This window comes from Crotalus tigris, unplaced genomic scaffold, assembly GCF_016545835.1.
Source record: "Crotalus tigris isolate CLP2741 ecotype Arizona unplaced genomic scaffold, ASM1654583v1 scf7180000024349.2157984, whole genome shotgun sequence".
NCBI lineage: Eukaryota > Metazoa > Chordata > Lepidosauria > Squamata > Viperidae > Crotalus > Crotalus tigris.
The window spans coordinates 964,224-987,838 of record NW_024100518.1 but is presented as its reverse complement, the minus strand read 5'-3'; the positions used below and the strand labels follow the sequence as shown (position 1 = coordinate 987,838).

The 23,615-nt window shown below is 36.9% G+C and overlaps 1 protein-coding gene across 3 annotated transcripts; it reads right to left on the bottom strand.

The window, feature by feature from the left end:
* Positions 1-112: 112 nt before the first annotated feature.
* Positions 113-23,462, bottom strand: SLC30A6 (solute carrier family 30 member 6). 3 transcript variants are annotated; one of them, XM_039327002.1, is made up of 14 exons: positions 23,341-23,462; positions 20,625-20,711; positions 19,220-19,304; positions 18,257-18,299; positions 17,213-17,278; positions 14,574-14,654; positions 14,151-14,186; positions 11,205-11,299; positions 9,472-9,520; positions 6,360-6,479; positions 6,168-6,270; positions 4,629-4,676; positions 3,574-3,642; positions 113-3,366 (listed from the first exon to the last, which is right to left on the bottom strand). In XM_039327002.1, exons 1-14 carry the CDS (start codon positions 23,341-23,343, stop codon positions 2,869-2,871), a joined length of 1,383 nt encoding a protein of 460 aa, XP_039182936.1. In that variant the 5' UTR covers positions 23,344-23,462; the 3' UTR covers positions 113-2,868. The 3 variants fall into 3 exon arrangements, with proteins under 3 accessions (XP_039182936.1, XP_039182937.1, XP_039182938.1); XM_039327003.1 differs by lacking the exon at positions 23,341-23,462 and adding an exon at positions 23,051-23,156 and having other exon boundaries at positions 2,869-3,366; XM_039327004.1 differs by lacking the exons at positions 11,205-11,299; positions 14,151-14,186; positions 14,574-14,654; ... (3 more) ...; positions 20,625-20,711; positions 23,341-23,462 and adding an exon at positions 10,666-10,800 and having other exon boundaries at positions 2,869-3,366.
* Positions 23,463-23,615: the final 153 nt, after the last annotated feature.

The window sequence follows — 23,615 nt, the reverse complement described above, 5'->3', positions numbered from 1 at the left end:
AAGCAGTGGGAGTGGGAGCGACTCCCTCTCTGCTTCTCCATTGAGTTTCCTTGTTGAAAGCTGGCAGGGAACATTGGAAATCAAATATACAAAATGAGGCCAGTGCATAGAAAAGAAGAAATTCTATAAATTTTATGAGCTGATTAAGAATTGTATATTAGGGAAGGAGAAACTATTCATATAGAAGCAATATTTAAATATAAATTTTGGACAGAAATAATTCCTGTGCATCATAAGTAGATTTAAATGCTGTTAGACTATACAATATGAGAATGGTTAAACTGTTACAGACAAGATAAAAAACAGGGTTTTAAAAAAATATTGATTATAGTGCATATAACATAAGATATGTTGACTGAAAATGAACTGATCAGCTTCTTATAGTATTTGGTAACAGTGACCATCATTTTTTTTTTAAACCTGATTTAATTAGTAGCTCCAAAAGAAAGTACCATTATAAGTAGGCATGTAACATTGCTCCTTAAAATACATCCTTTTTGGGGGGAAGATGAGTCGCTTTCTCCTTTCAACTCTGCCTTACTCATTTTTTCAGAGTTGTCCTGATGTTGGTCTTGTGAAAATTGATATTCACCAATGAGAGATATTTAGTTCTTTAAATGTTATTCTGAGCATCAACAATTGTTTTTTGAGGTCCTCAAAACTCTCCTGCATTTGAGCTATGACACACTTTCACATATCAGTGTTGTGAAGGTCACTTTGATATGACTACCCAGAATTCTGTTCTTTACATAAGGCAGGACCTTCCACACTTGACCCTGATTTCAACTAATTGATTGAAACACTGGATTCTAATTTCTCCTTCAAATGAATTGATAAATCTAGAGGTTTACAAGCTTTTGTCACACACAAACCCATAGTTTTACATTCTTTTCATAAATAAATGAACAAGTACACTATTTTACTTATCTTCTTAATTGGTTCTTTATCCAGTTTTAGGATTTGTGCAGAGGACAGATCATGGTTTAGGTCATATTTATGCAGCAATATTAATAATTCAGAAGGGTACAGAAACTTTTAAGCACCACTGTATATTTATCCATAACTTTATATTTGCTATAGGTAAATTGCCTATAATCTCTTATAACTTAATAATGGAAATGGATCAAAGAGTTTTCAAAGGACTTTTGTTCATAAAGGAATAACAAACCTATCTAGGGAAGGTAATCATACCCACACTGAAAACCTCAGGGTAAACTGATACCTTTTTTATTGGAAAAAAAAGAGATGAATGGCAGCAATTCCACACTACTATTGTAGAAATGGGGTTCCCCAAAGCACGCTGTTTAAAAAGTTAGTCAATTCTGATTTCCCACAGTGGAAACCTTTATTAGTCCCAAACCAGCCATTCTATCCTTTATTTTATTAAAATGGAAGAGGTCACTAGGGAAAACCAATTACGACACACAATGCAAGTAGTAGGTATACAACTTCATCACTCACAAATGCTTATTACCAGAACAAAACATATTCAACCTGACACTCTTGGTGGAAAGCAGATGGGCTAATTAAATATGAACTAGATCTCCTGTGTGACACCTTTTGCTGCCATTTACCTAGAATGAGTTTTAACAAGGTGGGGAAAACTTACAGAGCATGGATTTTCAAATTCTTTTCAATCCCTTCCCTAGCAGTAGGCCTGAAAAGCCCTGTATTATATTTTATGTAACCAAGTGAAGTGTTTTTGTTCTAGGTCCTATGTATGCACCAAGAATAGCAGCACAGGCTATAGAAGCTCTGGATCACAAAATCAAGGAGAAGGAGGGCTTAAAATGAAGCTATCTTTCAATCAGGCTGTAAAGAATAAATGCTGAATGTTGAATGCTGAAATAACTACAACAGTCTGCTAGATCAACAAACCCATCCTATTGTAGATTATTTCAGGATCGTAACAAAATCAGACCACTTTTACTGCTCAACAGTTCTGGGCTGTATTTTTCAGCATTTCCTTCATCAGCTTTCCGAAAATCCAAATGCTGTTTTCCTTTGGTCCACCTGCAGCAGTTCTCCTCAGCCTGAAATTTATGTTGATATGGAGATGATGGAGATAAAGACAGAACCTTCCTTGCTTCACCGTTTCCTAATTGCCATTTCTGCTCTTAATTCCATTTCTCTCCTCTGTAATTAACCTCTCTTTGGGTCTCTACCACAGATATAGGTCTCTCTCTGGAATTTTCAGCTCTTCAGGTGCCCAAGATAGCTTTTTCCCTGAGGCCTATGCACTTGGAGGAGGGGAGAAACCTGTCCCTAAAGTCCACAAGTTCCTGTTTAAAATCTCTGATGCCATTTTTCTTTCAGAAAAGTAACTCTGCATGAGAGACATGTATTGGGCATAATATTCTTAATAATCGGTTACGGGTAGCTGGATCACCTTGTCTTCCCACACTGTCATATTTCATTGAGTTCTCCTCTGCACTCCTCAAACAAGATTACCCATAAGCATTTTAATATCAAACTGAATTTCAGGAGCGCTTGCTAAACTTAACAAATAATCATTTTTCCATTGTTCAGAAAGTATAACTTTTAAAAATGATTGTATGATTACATCAAAGACAAACTTTTAAGAAAATAATTTTGTTAATAGACACTTTGCAAAACTGTTATTTTCTGGAGTTCCTTTCACATACTATACTGAAATTATTTACAAGACCAGCAATATATGCAGTTGCAATAACTTTTTATAAAGCTATGCTTTACAGTCAGAAATGGATAACCCTCAAAAATTAAGTCAATCCATGAATGCACGTTTTCATGATTTTGAAAACTTCTGATATTAGTTTCCAGTCTTGTAGAAAAATGAGCAATAAAATAATTGAAGTAATTACAAACAATAAATATAGAAACAGTTTATTAGGGTCTTAATTGACCTTGAGTGCCAGTTCCATATCTCTGGGGAACACTGATGAAGCCAGTCCTGAATCCCTGGGTTACTCCCGTTCCTGGCAATCCAAAACCTTGAGTGAAGACACTGCTGTAAGGTACAGTTCCATGATTGAAGTTCAATCCATAGGGCCTTGCCTGAGTGTTCATGAGAATGATAGGGTTCATATTTTTACCTGGTGTGTTAAAAGCAAATTCTGGAGGTGGACTGTTTGGTTTAGTTGGAGTGGATGTAGCAAGGTCAGAATTTTCTGCTGATTTTAGAGGTGGCATTGGAATAATGTAATGATCTGAAACGTTCAGCATATTGTTCCCAATAGGTCCAGTGGCCAAAGTAGGCCTAATCCAGTCATCTTTGAAAATTTGAACAGTCAAAATAGATACTAATGCATTTAGCCGATTTGTCACATGTGCAAGTACCATCTGTTCATTGGCATCTCTTCGAATTCTCACATGAACTGATCCAGCCTAGAAGACAAATTAAGAAATGCTCATCAGTCTGTGACATATAAAACTGATAAGACTGGGGCAAATGCACAATAAGAAACATACTTCTGAAATAACTTAGAACATCGTGCAATCCCTAGATGAGAAAGTATTAGAATGTATTTCTTCATTATGTTATCCATACTTGCTTTTTAAAGAAAAAAGTCATTAGACTGGATAAATACATACCAATGAACCAAATCCCAATGTCCAGAAGTGTTCATTCCGAACTTCTAGAACTCCATCCAAAGTAGAAACCTGGTTCAAGAATAGAAAGAAACTGTATATAGTAATAATATGACTGTAATAGTTTAATCAAACAGATCTAGCATATTTTATAAACAAGAAGGCATGTTTAGATTACCATTAGAGGTGTTCCACAATTTATTTATTTGATTTCTATAGTCATCCATCTCAGCAAGTGACTCTTGGCAATAAAACATTGCATGATGTTTTACAAAACATAAAAACAACCAAAACCATGTAAACAGTACCAAATAAATATACTGTATATGCCGGCGTACAAGGCGACCCAGCGTATAAGACGACCCCCGTCTTTATCGCCGAGCCACATTCCTAGAATGTTGTCTTATACGCCAGAAACTACCAGTATTTCCGGCGTATAAGACGACTCGGCGTATAAGACGACCCCCGTCTTTGGCACCGATTTCAGCCCTCGCAGAAGTCACCTTATACGCCGGCATATACGGTATATGGCACCAAGTAAAAATGTTGCTATCGATGTTAATAAAGCCAGCAACTGGGGCCCTTAACACACTCACACAACTAAGTCTTCACGATCTTGCAAAAGGCCAACAGGGTTGTGGTTATCCTGAACTATGAAGGGAGAATATTCCAGAGGGCAAGGGCTATGGCAGAGAAGGCATGTCCCCTGGTTCCCAGAGATGACATTCCTTGGCTGATAGATCTTGAAGCGTGTCCAACTTGCCTGATGAAACTGGGCAGATACAAACAACTGGGAGAAGACTTAGGTAACCTGGCCCCAAGCTATGAAGGGATTTAAAGGTTATTTACAGGTCCTTTCCAGCAATCCCATAAAATTTTTCAGCCAAGTAAGAGAAACGTTTCAACATGTCACAACAACAATTAAAGTAAAAAGGATTCTGCCTAAAGGCACTCTCAGATTCTATCTCTGGGAGCGCAGAAACCTCACTCTGAGTGTAGACAATTGAAAGAATAGTTCTGATCGTTACATAGATATGAAACATTTTATATCAACTTACCTCTCGTATAAGTTTATCTAGCTGTCCAATCACATGAGGTGGTGTCGTCTAAAAAAAAGTTTACATTTTCATAATGTAATTTATTCAGCCATCGCATAATTAGAAATTAGGATCCTGTTAAAGTATGAGCAATTAACTAAGGAATACATCTGACTACACTCTGAGTGTTTTTTGAAAGAAAGACACATTGTTCAAATATGATTTTCTAAACGTTTTGCTGAATGGGTGAGTTCACATAAACAGCATCCTTTCTGCATTTGAATATAGACATACTAAATCACAATGTTAGTGCTTGACAATTTGTTCTTTTGTAGCAAAGTCCTGGTATTTATTTTTTTTTTAAAAAATCTAACAACACTATGAGCCATCTACCTATTTAACTGTGAATTTATCTAGAGCAGTGTATCTCAACCTTGACAATTTTAAGGCATATGGACTTCAACTCCCAGAATTCCACAGCCAGCAATGCTGGCTGTGGAATTCTGGGAGTTGAAGTCCACATGCCTTAAAATTGTCAAGGTTGAGAAACACTGATCTAGAGATTTAGCCATTTTTGTTATTGGCATCTATAGTAGAGTAAACCCTATCCATTCTCATAGTCCACCTATTCTTTTAGCTTCCTGACAAACCTAGGCCCTTTCTGATGCCAGCTGCCATCCAACTTCTCTAAAGAGTGCCCTGATAGAGTACCCAGTTTCCTGCTCCAGGATCAGTTGCCATCATTTGTGATAGTTGGAAATTAGCCTTCCCCCAATCTTTGAGTCTGGATAATACTTTTCTAATGTTCAAGAATATCGTTACTGCAGAACAACCTGATAACAAGACAAAGGAGGTGATGTAATTAAAGCATCAGCCCTCAAGAAGGAGATTCTGGGCACAGACCTATCGTTCTAATTACATATAAGATGTTGATATTAATCCAAACTACTGAGAATAAACTGAGAGAATAAACTGTACACATGCAACCTATAGTACAAATAAGCACAGTGGCCTAGACTCTAGGTATTCAGAGAGTCCATTCTAAATTAGCTAATGTTACTGTCTGTTCCCTCAGAAAGCAGAAGAATCAATCTCTCTTCAAATAGAGCCATCCCTGTCTGCTATCTTTCTTTTTCTCCTATCAACTTCTAACTCCAGCTCTTCTTACTAGGAAAACCTTCCATCCCCTTCTTGCAAAGGATATACAAGTTAGCTTTCCAGTTAACCAATTCTACACTGACAGCTACTGAAAGCCACAAAAAGTTATCCATACTACCAAGCCCCGAAAATAAGATAATAAATGGATAATTAGTACTACATGTAAAGTTAGAAGTTACATTGTAGAAAGAAAGCTATTTAGCGGTCGCTGGAATAAAGGGTAAAGTTGCTCTTAGCCTCTTATTTTTAAATAACAAATTGTCAAGAAAGGGTTCATAAAGCAAGTTCTGTCATTAAAGAATAATACTTAAATTTTTGCAGAATAAATTATTGTGGTTGTTTTGCTGACCTCAGTAACTCAATACTCTCTGTTAGTACAAAGGTCTTAACTCCTTGTCTTACCTGAAGCAATACCTTTCCACTGTAGACACTCATGGGATACATAGTACCAAATGTCATCAAAGCAATAGCTACTGCAGAAGCTGTATCAACTGCAAAATAATTACTGAAAGAGAAAAATATAACATTATAGGCATTCCTGTTTTCAGTACCAAATGCCTATTAAATATTATCATTCCATCCAAGACTACTTACTTAATCTCGATTAGCATGTATGTAATACAAAGAGCTAAAGCCCCAGCAAGATCAATCAAGATGAATGGATTCATACGTGGAAGAAAGATGCTACTCAGTCCAGGAATGATACCGCACAAGCTAAAAATAACAATAAAGATCAGTTAGTGAATAAAGAGAAAGCTGAGAGGTAGCACGCTCTTATTATCCATATGGCAGAAGCTCTTATAGTTGCTCTCTGAAATCTATCAATGGGATAACTATGACGCAAAAAACAAGTAATAGAAATCTTCATCTGAAATTTTAGAATGCTGTTGGAAGAGAAGACAATCTAGAGCTAAGTTAAAAAAACAGTTTGAATCCATATAATCAAATTCAATTCCTCATCACTACAAGTGTATGCCAATATTTAAAATAGTATTTTTTCCATTGTCTTATTCCAGGATTTTTTTTTTAGTACTCTACATAATATTCAAATACTAAAGATCTGATCTATTGATCTACTGCTATTAGTGTCTGACCAACTTCAACCAAGGTTTGTATTAATTGTTAAATCTGTGCCCAATTTATGTTAGGTTATCTTAAAGACAATCTTCCCCCCTATAATCCTATCTGAACATTAAGAACAGTTTTAGGCATTCTGCATGTCTGTCTGTGTATTTTAAAAGTTTTTATTAGTACAGGTAGCCCTCGACTTACAACAGTTCATTTAGTGACCGAAGTTACGCCAAGGAAAAAAGTGACTTATGACCATTTTTCACAGTTGTGACCATTGTAGCATCTCCAATGTCACGTGATTTGCATTCGGATACTTGACAACCAACTCACATTTATGACAGTTGCAGGGTCCCGGAGTCATGTGACCCACTTTTATGACCTTCTGACCAGCAAAGTCAATGGGGAAACCAGGTTCACTTAGCAACCATGTTACTAATTTAACAACGGCTGTGATTCACTCAACTAAAGTGGCAAGACATAAAATGGGGCAAAACTCACTTAACAAATTTCCCACTTAACAACATATATTTTTGGCTCAGTTGTGGTTGTAAGTTGAGGACTACCTGTATATTGGATTGTGATACAGTCTTTTTCAAGAAACATTTATTAAGACTGCATACCCAATGTTATATTATCAGATAACAGGAACATAGCTGTAAGGAAATTCGGTACTATTTGATTTTATACCTTAAGACTTTCATATTAACTCATAAATGGGTGGGAAGGAACATGCCATCTCCCAACAAAAGAACAAAATTTAATCTAATATTCTTTTGGCAAACTCAATTATTTTCATATTCTTGTGCTGTGACTTTGATTACAACAATTTATCAACCTTCTTTATATTCAACAAAAATTATCTAGCCATCCCTCCAAAGAAAAGTTTAAAAAATACAAATCAACGCCCTTCTGTGAGAAAGTGATTATGAACAAAAAAGACAGGAAGATGCCATTTCAATAGATCAAATTGCCACAGTAACTCCCAACAATATGTATTTGGTGATGGCAGCAAATCAAAAAAATGGCATGGTGGCTCACAGCCAAGACTTGGGTTGCTTGTCTATGTCTATGTCACAACACAAAGTTGCTGAGAAACAGAAACCTTCAAACTATTTTCAGGGAACTACAGGAATTGAGCATAAGAAAGAACCATTAAAAAAAATGTGTTTGCTTTTTTTCTGAGTATTTTAAATTTATTATTGCTTAAAACACATACCAGGAATCTCTCTTTCAAAGATCAAGCTAGTATCTAGAACAGTGGTTCTCAACCTGTGGGTCGGGACCCCATTTGGGGTCGAACTACCATTTCACGGGGGGTCGCCAAACAACGCAGTCCGCCATTTTTTTCCCCTTTTCCTTAGCTGTGCTACTCCTTTTTATTCTATTGGCTTTTGAAAGCCAATAGAATAGACTCTCTTGAATAGAGTCTAATTCTATTGGCTTTCAAAAGCCAATAGGAATTGTCCAGGCTGTCTCTGCCCTGCTGAGCCTGCCAAAAGTCCCATTCTGCAAACGGTGCTGCACCAGTTGAGTAGTCCTCGACTTACGACCGGTTGAGTAGTCCTCGACTTACGACTGGTTGGGGGTCGCGGCATTAAAAAGGTTGAGAACTACTGATCTAGAACAATTGGCCATGCAAACACATTAGGTTTCTAAACTAATATTGCCAATGCACATGTACATGAAGAGTCACCTTCTAAACACCATCTCTGCTTAACAACTCATTCTTAGAAATATGTTCAATTTTTTGGGGAGCAGTTGACATGCTTTAAAGTAAGCACCACCCTCTAGCATCATATTCACATCACAATGGCTTTAGAGCACCTATAAGCAGTGCTTTTTTTGAAGGAAAAAAAAAAAGGTGCCGGAACTCTCACATGTCATACAACACACCTTGCCTACCCTACAAGGTTTCATCTAAAAAAGGTGCCGGAACTCCGTTCTGGGCATTCTATGACAAAAAAAGCCCTGCCTATAAGCATTCTGAGAAAATAAAAATAGTGAGTAGCTTCAACCCAGATTTTCTTTAAAACCAAACTCATCTGCAAAAATAAACACTATGGTAAGATAAGCTGGTAGTGGGATAAAGTATCTAGCAGATAAAAGAGGTATGGATAACCTAAGTACCACACCTTGAATTTGGAGGCATGAGGAGCCAACACTTCAATACTGGGAAACCCGGAATGAACAATGTTGTATTCATGGACTGAACCAGGATTTTGATTTTTTCCCCTTAGCCTGTGGAAAAGCAGTTGTTATTTTACCTCTGCTTTACACCATAAGAAGCAGAAAAAAAGAAGTTTGAGGCTACATAAAGTCCTACAGCAATGTTTTTCAAACTTGGCAAGAATGCTCAGGGTGGAATTCTGGAAGTTGATGTCCACCCATCTTAGAGTTGCCAAGATTGAAAACAAGTATCCTAAAGTTTCAGAATGATCACTTTTAAACTATGACAAGGAACTACCTCATCATTCATCTATCTGATGGGTGTTTTAACAATGGACCCATTTTGTTCATAAAAAAGTCTCTCCTGCCTACGGAGAACACCTGTACCCCAATCTCAAAATTTGAAATATACCCATCACGGCAAAGAAGATTGCACACTCTGATTTAGAACGTCTTTCTTTTTATTTACCTCATAGTGAGATCTGCGACATGTTCCTGAAGCCAACTTGTACTTGCAGCTGCAGAAAGAAGTGTGATAGTTCATTATTAACATAACATTCAAAATATCTTAAGTCTAATATGATCCTGCTCAAATCTGTATCAAGTTTAATTGCAGGCCAAGAGTTTATCTAACTGAAAATTTTACTTCACTAACAAATTACCTCCCCACCATAAAAAAAAAGCCAACAACAACCCTCTAAGAATTCATTGACTTTTTAAAAAAAATTATTTCTTGGAGCACTGGGTAAATGGAATTCCTTTTCTGATTATTGTTTTACTTCAGTGTATATTTAAAGGAAGTTCTACCTTTAAAATCAGCCTAAAGGTAAATTTAAATTAAGTGAACAACATATTATTCTACTAATTGAAAGCAGTTTTATATTATAGTCAAACTGCATTAAAAATAAAGACATAAATGACTTTATTCAATTATAATGCCAGCATGGTTATTATATTTTCAAAATACTGTTAACCAAAATCACAAGCACAATTGAGTAAGATTATTAGAACCTGAAAGTCAAGGATTATTTGTAGATACTATTGCAAGACTAAGCTGCCATCCAAATCACACATTTGAGTTACATTACGATTAAACACAAGACCCTGAAGAATTTGAATAGTGCACCCTTAGGTCAGAAAGAATTTGGGATGGGACATGAAAGGGCACATGAGGCTCCTAAAAGTTCTCCATCATTTTTTTTTCTTTTAAAGAATTTGCATAAATTGCATTAAGGACTGAAAGAAGATTACACCGATTAGGGCAACAAGCCAAAATTACAGGTAGTCCTCAACCTACAATCATCCATTTAACAACTGTCCGAAGTTACAACAGCACTGAAAAGTGACTTATGACCAATCCTTGCGCTTCTGACCATTGCAGCATCCCCATGGTCACATGATCAAAATTCAGGCACTTGGCAACCAGCATATAGTTACGATGGTTGCAGTATCCAAGGATCACGTGATCACTATATGTCACTTTCCCAGCTGGCCTCTGAGAAGCAAATCAGTGGGGGAAGCTGGGTTCACTTAACAGCTGTGTGATTCACTTAACAACTGCAGTGATTCTCTTAAGAACCATGGCAGAAAAGGTCATAAAATGAGCTCATTTAACAACCTCGATGCCTAACAACTGAAATTGTGATCAGAAGTCAAGGAGTACCTGTACTTTCTCTTGTTAGCTTTTCTCTCTCTTAGAATCAGCCACGCTTTGGGGTGGAGGGCTTGCGGGCCCGTCCAGATCTTGCAACTCTTAACATTTCAGATACGCAGATGTAGAAGTCCAAAGTCAGTTGCACAGTTCAGCATAAACATAACCATGTTTTTTTACATGAAGCCAGATCATCTAGATAAGACAGTTTCCAAAATCAAGTCCATCAAAAGAGAAAGTCCAGCAGCGCAGAGATCCCCAGGCAGGGAGTTATCATCTGCAGTGCAGTTGGGGAACATAAAAACAGAAACTGTTCCATATAGGAAATGCTGCCACCCTTTTTCACATTTTCTAAAGCATTGAAAATGAGGAAGCCTCGGCTACACATCTAGTTTCTTCTTAGTCCTTCTATGTGTTATCAAAGATTTAAGGGATCGAAGTTGTAGGTTTAGCGACAACAAATATCATTTGGCTACTAATTAATATATCATTTTTTCAGCTTTTATTAAATTAAATATATATATTTTCTTTTCAAAATTTTCATTATGTACCTTCAGACACATAAGCAAATGGTTTATTCTTAATCGAAAGCATTGTAAACAAGTTGAAAGTGAGTGCCGCAAAGGTACCAACCAGCAATCGACCCCTAAAAAAAAAAAAATCTTTATCAATATAGTATATCATCAGGTACAAAGAATAGTTAGGCTAATTATTCTTCATTGCCATTAAGCTCCATTTAGCTACAGTATTTTTTTTTAAAGTTAACCTGATTTGCTGTTATATACAACTCTTATGTAAATAGAGAAACTTATTAGCTGAGAGAGAAATAAACTACATATTTATTTATTACATTTATTACATTTCTGTACAGGACTTTCAGAGGTTTTATGAGAATGCATGAGCCTTTAATAGAGAAATGCCCACCCTCATGTCACCTGTTCTGTTGGTTTTTAGTCTTTAATCTATCTTAATCTTTACTTGTCTTTTTAATTTGCTGTAAACCAGCGGTCCCCAACCTTTCCAGTTTGGCAGACCGGCAGGGGTGAGGTGAGGAGAGGGAATGGTTCTGTGTGAATGGCAGGCACATGTGTGAGCGTGCGCAATTCCATTTACACAAGCTGCAGCACTTGCCATTCACGCAAATGGAGCTTCGTACGCACGTTCACCTGCCACTTGCACAGCCAGTTTCAAATGGGCTGCAGCCCAGGGATTGGGGGGGATCCCTGCTGTAAGCCCCCTAGAGTCACTGAGATGTGATGGGTGGTATACAAATTTAATAAATAAATAAATAAAAAACATCCATGGGTCCAGTTACAATCATAAAAACCCTGCAACTTACAAAAACTATAAAACCCAAAAACTAGACCTCAAATTTCAATAGCCCTTCAGAAGAGATCATTTTTCAACTGCTTCTGGATGGCAGCCAAAGTTGGAGTCAGCCTACATGGCAGTGGGAAGTCATTCTAGAGGGGATGATACTTTCATGGAAAAGCAGCATCTTAGCCCCTGTTGAAAACGGGGAAGCACTTACTGATGGGATTCTAAAGACTAAATAAGCAAACCCCATTCTAATGAGTGAACAAGAATGTAACTTGGGGCCAAGTCATAGAGGCCTTTCTATCTTAACATCAATACTTTAAATTGCAACAAAAGCCCGATGGGAAGACAATGCAGGGTCTGTAGCACAGATGTAATATAGTCCCACTGGCAAGTGTAAAATAGTCCACAGGCCACTGCATTTTTGGCCAACTGAAGCTTCCAAATGCCACATAGAGTGTGTGGCAGTAATTTAAGTAAACAGGTAGAGCTCCAATTGGCACGCTAGCCGAAGTTGGCCAAGGGTTCTACTGTCTGTGATTTCTACTTGTTGATTAAGTAGGAGCTCAATTTGTGGGCTCCTCAAGAGATATACTGGAGCTTCCAGAGCACTTTGATGGACAAACAGTAACTCTGTCTTACTAGGATTCAAATTTAACGAGTTGTCTCCCATCCAAACCCTCACAACTTTCAAACAAATAAAAGAAAAATGTTACATTTCTTGTAGTAGCCATGGAACCCAAAACTATAGGTGAAATTACAGATAACGAGGGTTACATATACATTAAATTTAAACTGTTATTATTAAATAGTAAAAACTTAAATAGATGGGGAAATCATCAAATTTGCAGATGACACCATGCTGGCAGGAACAGCCAACACTCCAGAAGACAAGCTTAGGATACAGGAGGATCTGGACAGACTTGAACACTGGGCACTATCTAACAAAATGAAATTCAATGGTGAAAAAAGTAAGATTCTACATTTAGGCAAGAAAAACCAAATGTACAGGTATAGTATGGGGGTACCTTGCTCATTAGTAGTAACTGTGAGAGGGACCTCGGAATCCTAGTGGACAATCACTTAAATATGAGCCAGCAGAGTGCTGCAGCTGCCAAAAAGGCCAACACAGTGCTGGACTGCATTAACAGAGGGATAGAATCAAGATCACGTGAAATATTAATACCACTTTACAATGCCTTGGTAAGGCCACACTTGGAATACTGCATCCAGTTTTGGTCACCACAATGTAAAAAAGATGTTGAGACTCTAGAAAGAGTACAGAGAAGAGCAACAAAGATGATTAGGGGACTGGAGACCAAAGTATATAAGGAAAGGCTGTCTAGTTTAATGAAGAGAAGGACGAGGGGGGACATGATAGCAGTATTCCAATATCTCAGGGGCTGCCACAAAGAAGAGGGAGTCAAGCTATTTTCCAAGGCGCCTGAAGGCAGGACAAGAAGCAACGGATGGAAACTAATCAAGGAGAGAAACAACCTAGAACTAAGGAGAAACTTCCTGACAGTTAGAACAATTAACCAGTGGAACAACTAGAAGTGGTGAATGCTCCAACACTGGAAGTTTTTAAGAAGAGACTGGACAGCCATTTGTCTGAAATGGTGTAGGGTTTCCTGGACTAGATGACCTCCAAGGTCCCTTCCAACTTTATTATTGTTATTATTATTATTATTGTTATTGTTATTATTATTATTATTATGGATCATCGCACAGTCAGCCAGATGTTGAGACTGGATTTGGCATTTTGTCTATCTATCGAGTCCTTACCCAGGACCTGGGATAGGCAGATGTAGATGTTTGATGGTATTACAGGTATCGTCGCAGGATGGAAGCAGTTCCTAGTAAGGCCGCCTTTTGCAATTGACTACTACTACTACTACTACTACTACTACTATTATTATTATATACATCAGACATAACCTTTTAAAAAGACTTCTGCCCAATTCATTGTGTGTATGATTTAAAGTTATCTCTCTATAAAATTCATTTGTATTAAATAGTTCATCAAATTCAAGTGGATTTTTGCCACTGACCTGAAAGTCTTGACAGCGTAATATCATTTTCAGTTTTCTGCTTTAAAGAATAAGGTAATGTACTAATGGCCTTATTAATTATGCAAACTTTATAGTAATATTTACTGTTATTTAATTATAAATGCTTACGTATGAATCTCTGGTTGTTCAAGAAATCGTTGAGCACTGAAAAACACAAGAATGTTATCTTTACAATCAACACTTATTTCTATTTAGAAATCTGTTAGTCACATATATAATCCTGCATGCACCAGCAAGTCTATAAGATTCACGGCAGATAAAACATCACGCTATCCTTTGGAACTGCTGGTTTTTAAAATAAGTGTTCTAGCACTGGAAATATTGTTATCTTTGACAATGATTAAACAGGTACATACAGTGCTTTTTTTCAAAAAAAAAAAAAAAAAGGTGCCGGAATTCACACCCGTCATACAACCTGCCTTGCCTACCCCACAAGATTCCATCCAAAAAAGGTGCTGGAACTCCGTTCTGGGCGTTTTATGAGAAAAAAAGCTCTGAGTACATATAAGCATAAGGAAGGGACATTCCTACCTTTCTTTAAGTATAAAGAGTGCTCCAAGTTGTGCAAGAACCGTAGAAGCAAATACTGCTAGGACTTCAAATCTCTCAAATCTGCAGTTTGGAAAATTAAGCATTTAAAAATCAGTACAAATAAAAAGATTAATCAGAAAGTAAAATGCACTAATTGGGATGGGTACAAGAAAGTATTAGAAGCTTAGAAAATTAACATGTTATTTACTTTTGCTCTTATTGTCTTTTTATTAAAAACATTCTTAATGTTAGCAGTATGTTAATGGCAGGCCAGATAATTTGGGAAGCTGGATAATTTCCATGTATTTTGGAATTATTCCATTCTATTAAGTTCCATGTTTTAATTCATGCCACCTAGCAATCAGGGAGCACCACTGATGAACAGTTCTGATTTTATATGTAAATTCCAAAAAAACCACGTTGAGCACCCTAAAGTTTGGATAGCTTAATTTTAGCTTTGTGGCAGATAGGACTATTTTATGCTACTCTTGTTGATGATAAACTATGTATTCTCTGCTATCTGTTCATAATGAATTTGCAAAGGCTAAATAAGAGACAAAGTGTTAACTTAGCTTTCGCTCATCTCTTGTGACCTTCACAAAGGTGCCCATACAGTTATCTCAGCAACAGTATGGACATATTTCTTTTGTTTGTTGCAATTTGGTATTTATATTGTTGTTATTCTTGTTATATTTTATAAGGTAAATTTAATTCATATAAGTAGCTTGCATAATACATTTGTATGACAAGAGAAGGTTATAAAATCTTGTTATGACAGATAAAAGGAGAGGGCCTATAGACACCAGTTTTACTATTCCTAATTGAAACAGAAATGTACATATTAGAGCTTCAATTAATTGTTCTAACTGATAGGAAATTTCTCCTTAGTTCTAGGTTGCTTCTCTCTTTGGTTAGTTTCCATCTGTTGTTTCTTGTCCTTCCTTCAGGCACCTTGGAGAATAGTTTGATTCCCTCTTCTTTGTGGAGCCCCTGAAATATTGGGACACTGCTATCATGCCACCCCTTGTCCTTCTCTTCATTAAATTAGACATGCCCAATTCCAGCAATAGTTCCTTATATGTTTTAGCCTCTGGTCCCCTAATCATCATTGTTGCTCTTCTCTGTACTCTTTCTAGAGTCTCAACATCTTTTTTACATCGTGATGACCAAAACTGAATGCAGTATTCCAAGTGTGTCCTTACCAGGGCATTGTAAAGAGGTATTAACACTTCACGTGATCTTGATTCTATCCCTCTGTTAATGCAGCGTAGCACGGTGTTGGCTTTTTTGGCAGCTGCAGCACTCTACTGGCTCATATTTAAGTGATTGTCCACTAGGATTCCAAGATCCCTCTCGCAGTTACTACTATTGAGCAAGGTACCACCTATACCGGCGGTAGGCAACCTTGGCTCTTTTAGGACTCTGGGAGTTGAAGTCCACAAGTCCTAAAAGAGCCAAGGTTGCCTATCCCTGACCTATACTATACCTGTGCATTTAGTTTTACTTGCCTAAATGTAGAACCTTACTTTTTTCCACCATTGAATTTCATTTTGTTAGATAACGCCCAGTGTTCAAGTCTGTCAAGATCCTCCTGTATCTTAAGCTTGTCTTCTGGAGTGTTGGCTATTCCTGCCAGCTTGGTGTCGTCTGCGAATTTGATGAGTTCCCCATCTATCCCCTCATCCAAATCATTGATGAAGATGTTGAAGAAAAGAACCCTGGGGACCCCACCACACACTTTCCTCCATATAGATGCAGTTCCATTGAGGACCACATGCTGAGTACGGCCGGTCAGCCAGCTACGAATCCATCTGGTGGTGATTCTGTCTAACCCACATTTTTCTATCTTACCAAGTAGTAGGTTGTGGTCTATTTTATCAAATGCCTTACTGAAGTCCAAGTAAATTATATCCACAGCATTCCTCTGGTCCACTAATTTTGTCACCTGGTCAAAGAATGCAATAAAATTTGTCTGGCATGGTCTGTTTTTGACAAAGCCATCTTGGCTTTTGGTAATGACTTTATTTGCCTCTAGGTGTTCGCTGATTTGTTGCTTGATTATCTTTTCCAGATAATTTAGCTACAGAGTTTGAACCCCAAGACATCAGAGATTTCAAAAATACAGATTACATTAAACACTTCCACTGAGAGATGTAAAATGAAATTTCAATTCTCGAAAATTTAAAATGCACTTTTTCCCTTATTTATTTATTTATTTAATTTTATTTATATGCAGCCCAATCCCAAAGGACTCAGGGCGGCGTACAAAATTATGTGACAAGAATGAGTTACTTCCATAAAGAGAGTAAAACCATGTAAAGGCCCAGAGACTATCATAAAACTCCACAAAGTCTGATCGGTTCTATCAACCAGAGACTGGTGATTTCTGGTTAGTAGTTTCATATTCAATCAAATGAATGTAGTATGCATATTTCAAATTAGCATCCTCTAATTTCTTGGACACAATTCAGCATAGAATTAAACATTACATATGTGCACTTTTAACGTGCACATTACAATTTTCTTCAACTTATAAAATCTCATTTAAACAAACATTGATTTAATAAATTAATAACGTATTTATTTCATAGTAAAATAATATTTTCAAAAAACCAACAAATACTAATTATCCAACTTACCCAAATGAATAAGAGGAACTTGGTTTCTTCATCATTACCCAATAACTTATTAAGCATGTTATTAAGCTAAATAAAAAAGGGAATGAAAATTAAGAGAAATCTAGCTATGAAAAATTACATAAAATAAATTCAGCATTTCAAAATTCAATTGTCATTTAACATATTGATGAATGGCAAATAACAAAATAAATCCTTAGTTTAACAGCCTACTGAAAGGGAGGTCAGTATATGAAAACTGAATATTTGTTTCTGTTATTATACCTTATAGTAATACAGTAGAGTTCCAGTGGTTTCTAGAACTAGTAAATATCCAGTGGTTTCCTGACCTGGCCTACATTAAATAAGGGATATTTAAAGGCTTGTCATTTATTTAAAAAGCAAATAGTTTTACCATCAAGTTGCACAGAAAACAACAGTGGGATTAAAGACATCAATGTTATTCATTAATATCCCACTTGCAGGGTTCCTATTACTACTGACTAGATTTGGCTGAAAGTAAGATGATCTCCTGTCCTGAAAGTGACACCTGTCCTGTCCTGTCCTGTCCTGCTGGCATCATCAATATTGACACTGCTATTGTTTAGGACTGAATAAAATGGAAAAGTTTTAAGGTAAATCTCATCTCAGTTGCAAAAAGTAATGGTACTTTTAGAACGTAATGCAAGAAAATATATACTGCTGTCATAATGGGACTTAAGCATGCTTAAATCTCATTTGGAAAATGTCTATTTCTGAGCTGTGTGTGACATTAGAAAACAATGGGAACAGTTTTTATGGACTTGTCTCCTATGCAATGAAAAGTCACTTAGGCTGCAATCCTATATCACATATCTGGCAATCCTTTCCACTTAATTCCATGGGATTTAATTTTGAGTAGATATAAATGGGATTTAATTTAATTTTGAGTAGATATAAATGGCACTACATCTTGCCTACTAACAGAAACAGGATTTATTAGGGAATATTAAAAACTTTTTACCATAACCCATAGATTTTTTCACAAGTGTTACAAAATTAACTCAGAAATTTAAAAAGGGAACATACCTGAAAAGATCAAAGATTGTTAGATAGGTATATGCCGTTAAAGCTGTGGAAAGAAGATGACCATTTTACTGTCACATGAACAAATGGTGAAAATATTTTAGTTTACCTGCCTTTAAGTAAATAAAGGTACTGTTGCTTTTAATAAACAATTGTTGGGCTTTATGCAATTTTCTATGTAATAAACATGCATCTACCAAATAAATCACAAAACACATCAAGGAAGTTGTTTAGGCCTCTAGGCCTTTTTTTGTAGGGTGGAATCCATCAGAGGGTTGGAGTTGTTTTGTGAATTTTGTGTGGGAATTTGCAGGTGTTATTGTGAATGGCATAATTGCTTCTCTAGCCATTCACACATCTTTCCCCATGCATTAGCAGCCACTTCCTGCCTGCCAGTCTGCTTGCAAGCTATCTGGGAATTGCAATTTCCTGCCAGCTTTAACACTCACTGGTTGTTAAAAGCCAGCAGGATTTTGTGAAGAGATGCTCATTTAATGACTCATGATCCTGACTTAACAATGGCAACGGGGACTGCAAGGATTGCCATCATAAGCAATGCAGGCATAAATCACATTGCGTCTTATAAACACATGATTTAGAGATGGAAGTTCCAGTTCCAAATTGCAGTCATTATGCAAGGGCTATCGGTGGTTGCAATATTTGTTTCAATTCTTAGACATTTTAGAAACAATGTCATCATAATGCATGTGCATCCATTTAATAGAATTGTAAATATCAATAAATGTAAGCAGAGTTTTACATTTAGTAGAATTAATTTTGCTTCATCTTAATAGCTGTTTACAATTTGAATAAAGAAATAATCAAATCAGTGACAAGAATGACTTTAGGAACAGAAAACAGTAAAAAAATAAGGGGAATCAATGACACTCACAAATATAACCATTTTTTGTCAATATTAAACCACTTTTGTATATCTACAATCATCTCATTAAAAGGATAACATACCTATGCTGTTTGTAGAACTACACCACATAAGCAGGAACGCAGTGCATGTTATATTTATTGCACCAAACAACAAGATCTTCCATGACTGTAAATAACAACAGTGGAAACAATTTTAATAAAGTAGGTATTATTGGGGAAAAAAACTCTATAATCCTCAGATAAAATATTGAACATTAAGCTCACATTTCCCATGGCTTTAATCTCTTTGCTGAAGAAAGAATGCCAGAGCATAATCAATGTAGGATCAATGTATTCATAATTTTTCAAATAGTGATTTATTGAACGACAAGTAGTCCTCAATTTATGACTATTGGAACCAGAATATCGCTTGCTAAGCAAGGTGATTGTTAAGTGAGTTTTACCCAATTTTAAAACCTTTTTTGCCACAGTTAACTGAATCACTACAGTTTAATGAATCCAGCTTCCCCCATTGACTTGGACTGTTGGAAGCCTACTAGGAAGGTCATAATTGGAAATCACATGACCTTAGGATACTGTAAATACATGCGTTGCCAAGCACCCACATTTTGATCTTGTGACCATATGGATGCTGAGATGGCTATAAGTGTGAGGACTGGCCGTAAGTCACTTTATTTTAGTGCTATTATAGCTCCAAACAGTCACTAAATGAACAAGTCAGGGGCTACCTGTACAATTAAGTGCAACAGCTTTTTCTCTTCAGCACTACACAGAGTTCTTTGGCACAGAATACTACTGTATTTGTTAAGCAAACTCAATAAAAATAAAACAAATACAAGTTGACAGCTGCGCTATTGACAAGGAAATGTCTAAAAGTCAAAAACACACCCACATAGATATAACCTAAATGATATAACAAATAGAAAAAGCTAAATCTCAGATATTCACAACTAATAGAGAAAATACTAACTGGAACTTTTTCCCCATTTGTTTATTTGTCAGACTGACATTTTACCTTCTCATCAGCACATAACATTCAACAGGGCTAAAAGGAATAACTATAAAATATTATAAACATAATGAAAACACAATTAAATCATATTAGAAAATTCCAGAAAATAAGAATAAAATCTCAACATGCTTCCCATCAGCAAAACCCACTTCCATGTCAAAGGCATACTTATAGATATTAAGCATATTTCAATCTCTCTATCCTGCAATATTGCTTAATAATAGTATGTTAGATGCATCTCATAACATAGAAGTTAGAGTTATGCAATTTATAAGAATAAATTAAAAAGTTTAGCAATAACAAAGAAACAAATATAAGGAAAGTATGGGGGAGTAATTGGAACATGAAATAGGATAAAAGTGATTGAGGAACAAATCAGAGTCACTGATTCTGTATACATATATATAAGACTCTTTAAAAAAATAAGTATCTATGAATTAAAATGTTTTCTTGCCAGTAAATGAAAACACTTACCCTTCTATCAGCAGCTACTGTTCTAATTTCCTGTGTTAACTTGCCAAGAAGAGACCGCTGTGATTTGCGAAACAAATATATTGTTCCCTACAAACAAGGTACCAAAAGTTGTTTACTAAATTTTCTATTCTTTTCTAACATTCCAAGTCATGAACTTGATTTCTACATGCAATCTATCACAATAAACATTTCCGTGCTTGCTAACTTTTAAAAAGTAACAAAACATTCACTGAAGGTTAATCCACTAATATATACACCCTATATAAAAAGTGTGCCTTACCCTTATTAAAATGCCAGGTTTTTGAGATGTAAAAAAAAACACCCCAAGATAAATCACTTCAGAATTTTTCCACCTTTAATGCAACACATAAGCTCTACAATTCAAATGAAAAACAAACTGACATCTTTTTTTGGGGGGGGGAAGAAATAATAAATACTAGATTAATGGGGCTGCATAAGTGTGCATACCCTCTTATAAGTAGCTGTGTTCAGAATTAACCAGTCACATTCAAACTAATGATAAATAGTAGTCAGTACACACCTGCCATCAATTAAGGTAACTTTGATCAAGCTCATATAAGGTTCAGCTGTACTAGTAAGATTTTTCTGATATTTACTCAGTTACCTCTCACAGCAGGGGTCTTCAAACTTGGCCCTTTTATGATTTGTGGACTTCAACTCCCAGAATTAATTCTGGGAGTTGAAGTCCACAAGTCATAAAAGGGCCAAGTTTGAAGACTCCTGACTTACAGCAAAAGACTCCTGACTTACAGCAAAAGCCATGGTCTGTAAAGAACTTACAAAGTATAAAGGGATCTCATTTCAGAAGAATGGTACAAAAAAATTCCAAAGCATTGGATATACCATGAAACACAATGAAGACAAGTGCAGAAAATATGGCCCATCGGTGACATTACCAAGAACTGTATGGACCTCCAAAATTGATTAAATTGATTAAAAAAACAAGAAAACTCTTCTGAGAGGTTGCCAAGAGGACTACAGCAATATTAAAGGAGTTGCAGGAATTTCTGGCAAGTACTGGTTGTATACTACATGTTACAACAACCTCCTGTGGTTACATATGTCTAGGCTGTGGGATAGGACAGCAAGATGGAAGCCTTTTCTTACAAAGAAAAAGATCCAAGCCTGGCTACATTTTGCAAAAACCTACATCAAGTCTAACAAAAGCATGAGAGAAAAATGTGTTATGGTCTTATGAGATCAGTGTTGAACCTTTTAGCCATAATTTGAAAAAGTATGTTTGGCAGAAAAACAACACTGCACATCCCCAAAAGTGCACCATACGCATATTGAAGCATGGTGATGGCAGCATCATACTTTAGGGTGGCTTTTCTTCAGCTGGAACTGGGCCTTTAATTAAGGTGGAGGGAATTATGAACAGTTCCTAATATCAGAATGTTAGCACAAAACCTTGAGGCTTCTGCTAAAATGCGGAAGATGAAAAGGCATTTCAACTTTCAACACAACACCCAAAGCATGCCTCCAAAAGAAAGGCTTCACCAAAAGATGATGAAAGGTTTGGAATGGCTCAGCCAGAACCCAGATCTAAATCCAATTTAAAATCTATGGGATGATCTGGAAAGGGCTGTCCACAAGAGATGCCCTTGCAATGTGCAAGGAAGAGTGGGCAAAGTTTCCCAAGGAAGATGTGCCATGCTGATAGGCCCCTATTCCAAAAGACTGAATGATGTCATAAAATCAAAAGGTGCTTCAACAAAGTATTAGTTTAAGAGTGTGCATCTTTATGTAAACACATTATTGTATTTTTTATTTTCCCCCCTTAAAAAGTTTCATTTTGTTTTTTCAATTGAAAGCTTACACGTTACATTAAAGGTGGAAAAAATTCTGAAGTGATTTATCTTGGTTTGTTTTTTATATCTCAAAAACCTGGCATTTTAACAGGGCTGGATAGACTTTCTATATCCACTGTATTGCCAGCTAGCTTTAAAATATTCACTCATTGCATTTTTACCCTATTTATTTCCTGAACCTCAAGAGTCTTAGGCGGCTTTATGATCACCAAAACATTTCTTGGGTTGAGATCAGACACCTTAGGATTTTTATGGCTGAAAAAGGATCTGAACCCAGACAACGCAGTAAGCTCATTGTTTGCTCCTGTCCCTTGAACAGAGACCTCAGGTACTTATTTATTCACTAATAAGTTACACTTTTGCTCTTCCATAGAGGTATAAGGATACCGATGCTAAGGGAAGCAAGTAAATCTTTTTCTTGACATGTGACTAAAAACAACTACTTGTAACTACTTATTGATCAAATTCCTAATTAAACACTTCCGGGCCATCTACCGTAGTCTGAGCCAAGCCATCCCTCCAATCACTGCACCACACTTCTTCTCAGGGAAACCCCACACATCTGATAAAGCGGGCTACATGCATCCCACCTACATTTTCGCTTTTAAAATGAAACGGGACTCCCAGTTGTAGCAGATTAAGAAGTTGCCTTCTGCACACTTGGAGCTTTCTGTGCAAAAAAGCTTGGCATCTTCCCCTTGGAAAGCTGTCTCAGTCTTGACAGCCACCCTTCCCTGCTGCAGGGACGTCGCCCCCTTTCAAGAACTGGGAAGCCGGTGTCAATGTCCCCCTCCTAGCATCCTTCTCACGGCTGCACCACGTTTGACACCGACTCGCCACGCAGCGTCCAACGCCCTCAACCGCCCCCCAAGATGGGAACTCACCATGTTGCGGAAGGAGCGGCTCCCAACGGGGCCGGAAAAGGCGGGCGTCTCCTGTCACCAAAGAAAGGAGTACGGTAGGAGTCGAATTAGCTTGACGTGTAATTGGCCAACCCCGGAACTAAACAGGAAGTGACGCGACCTCGGCTCCACGCTCGTCCCCAGTCGAGGCAGAGAGAGATTCGCGTGTGCTGGTGTTCCGTTGCCTTGGAGAGTGCATGCGCTACTGCGGTGCTACCAATAAAGTTTAAATTGGATCATTTCTCGATGGGGACAAA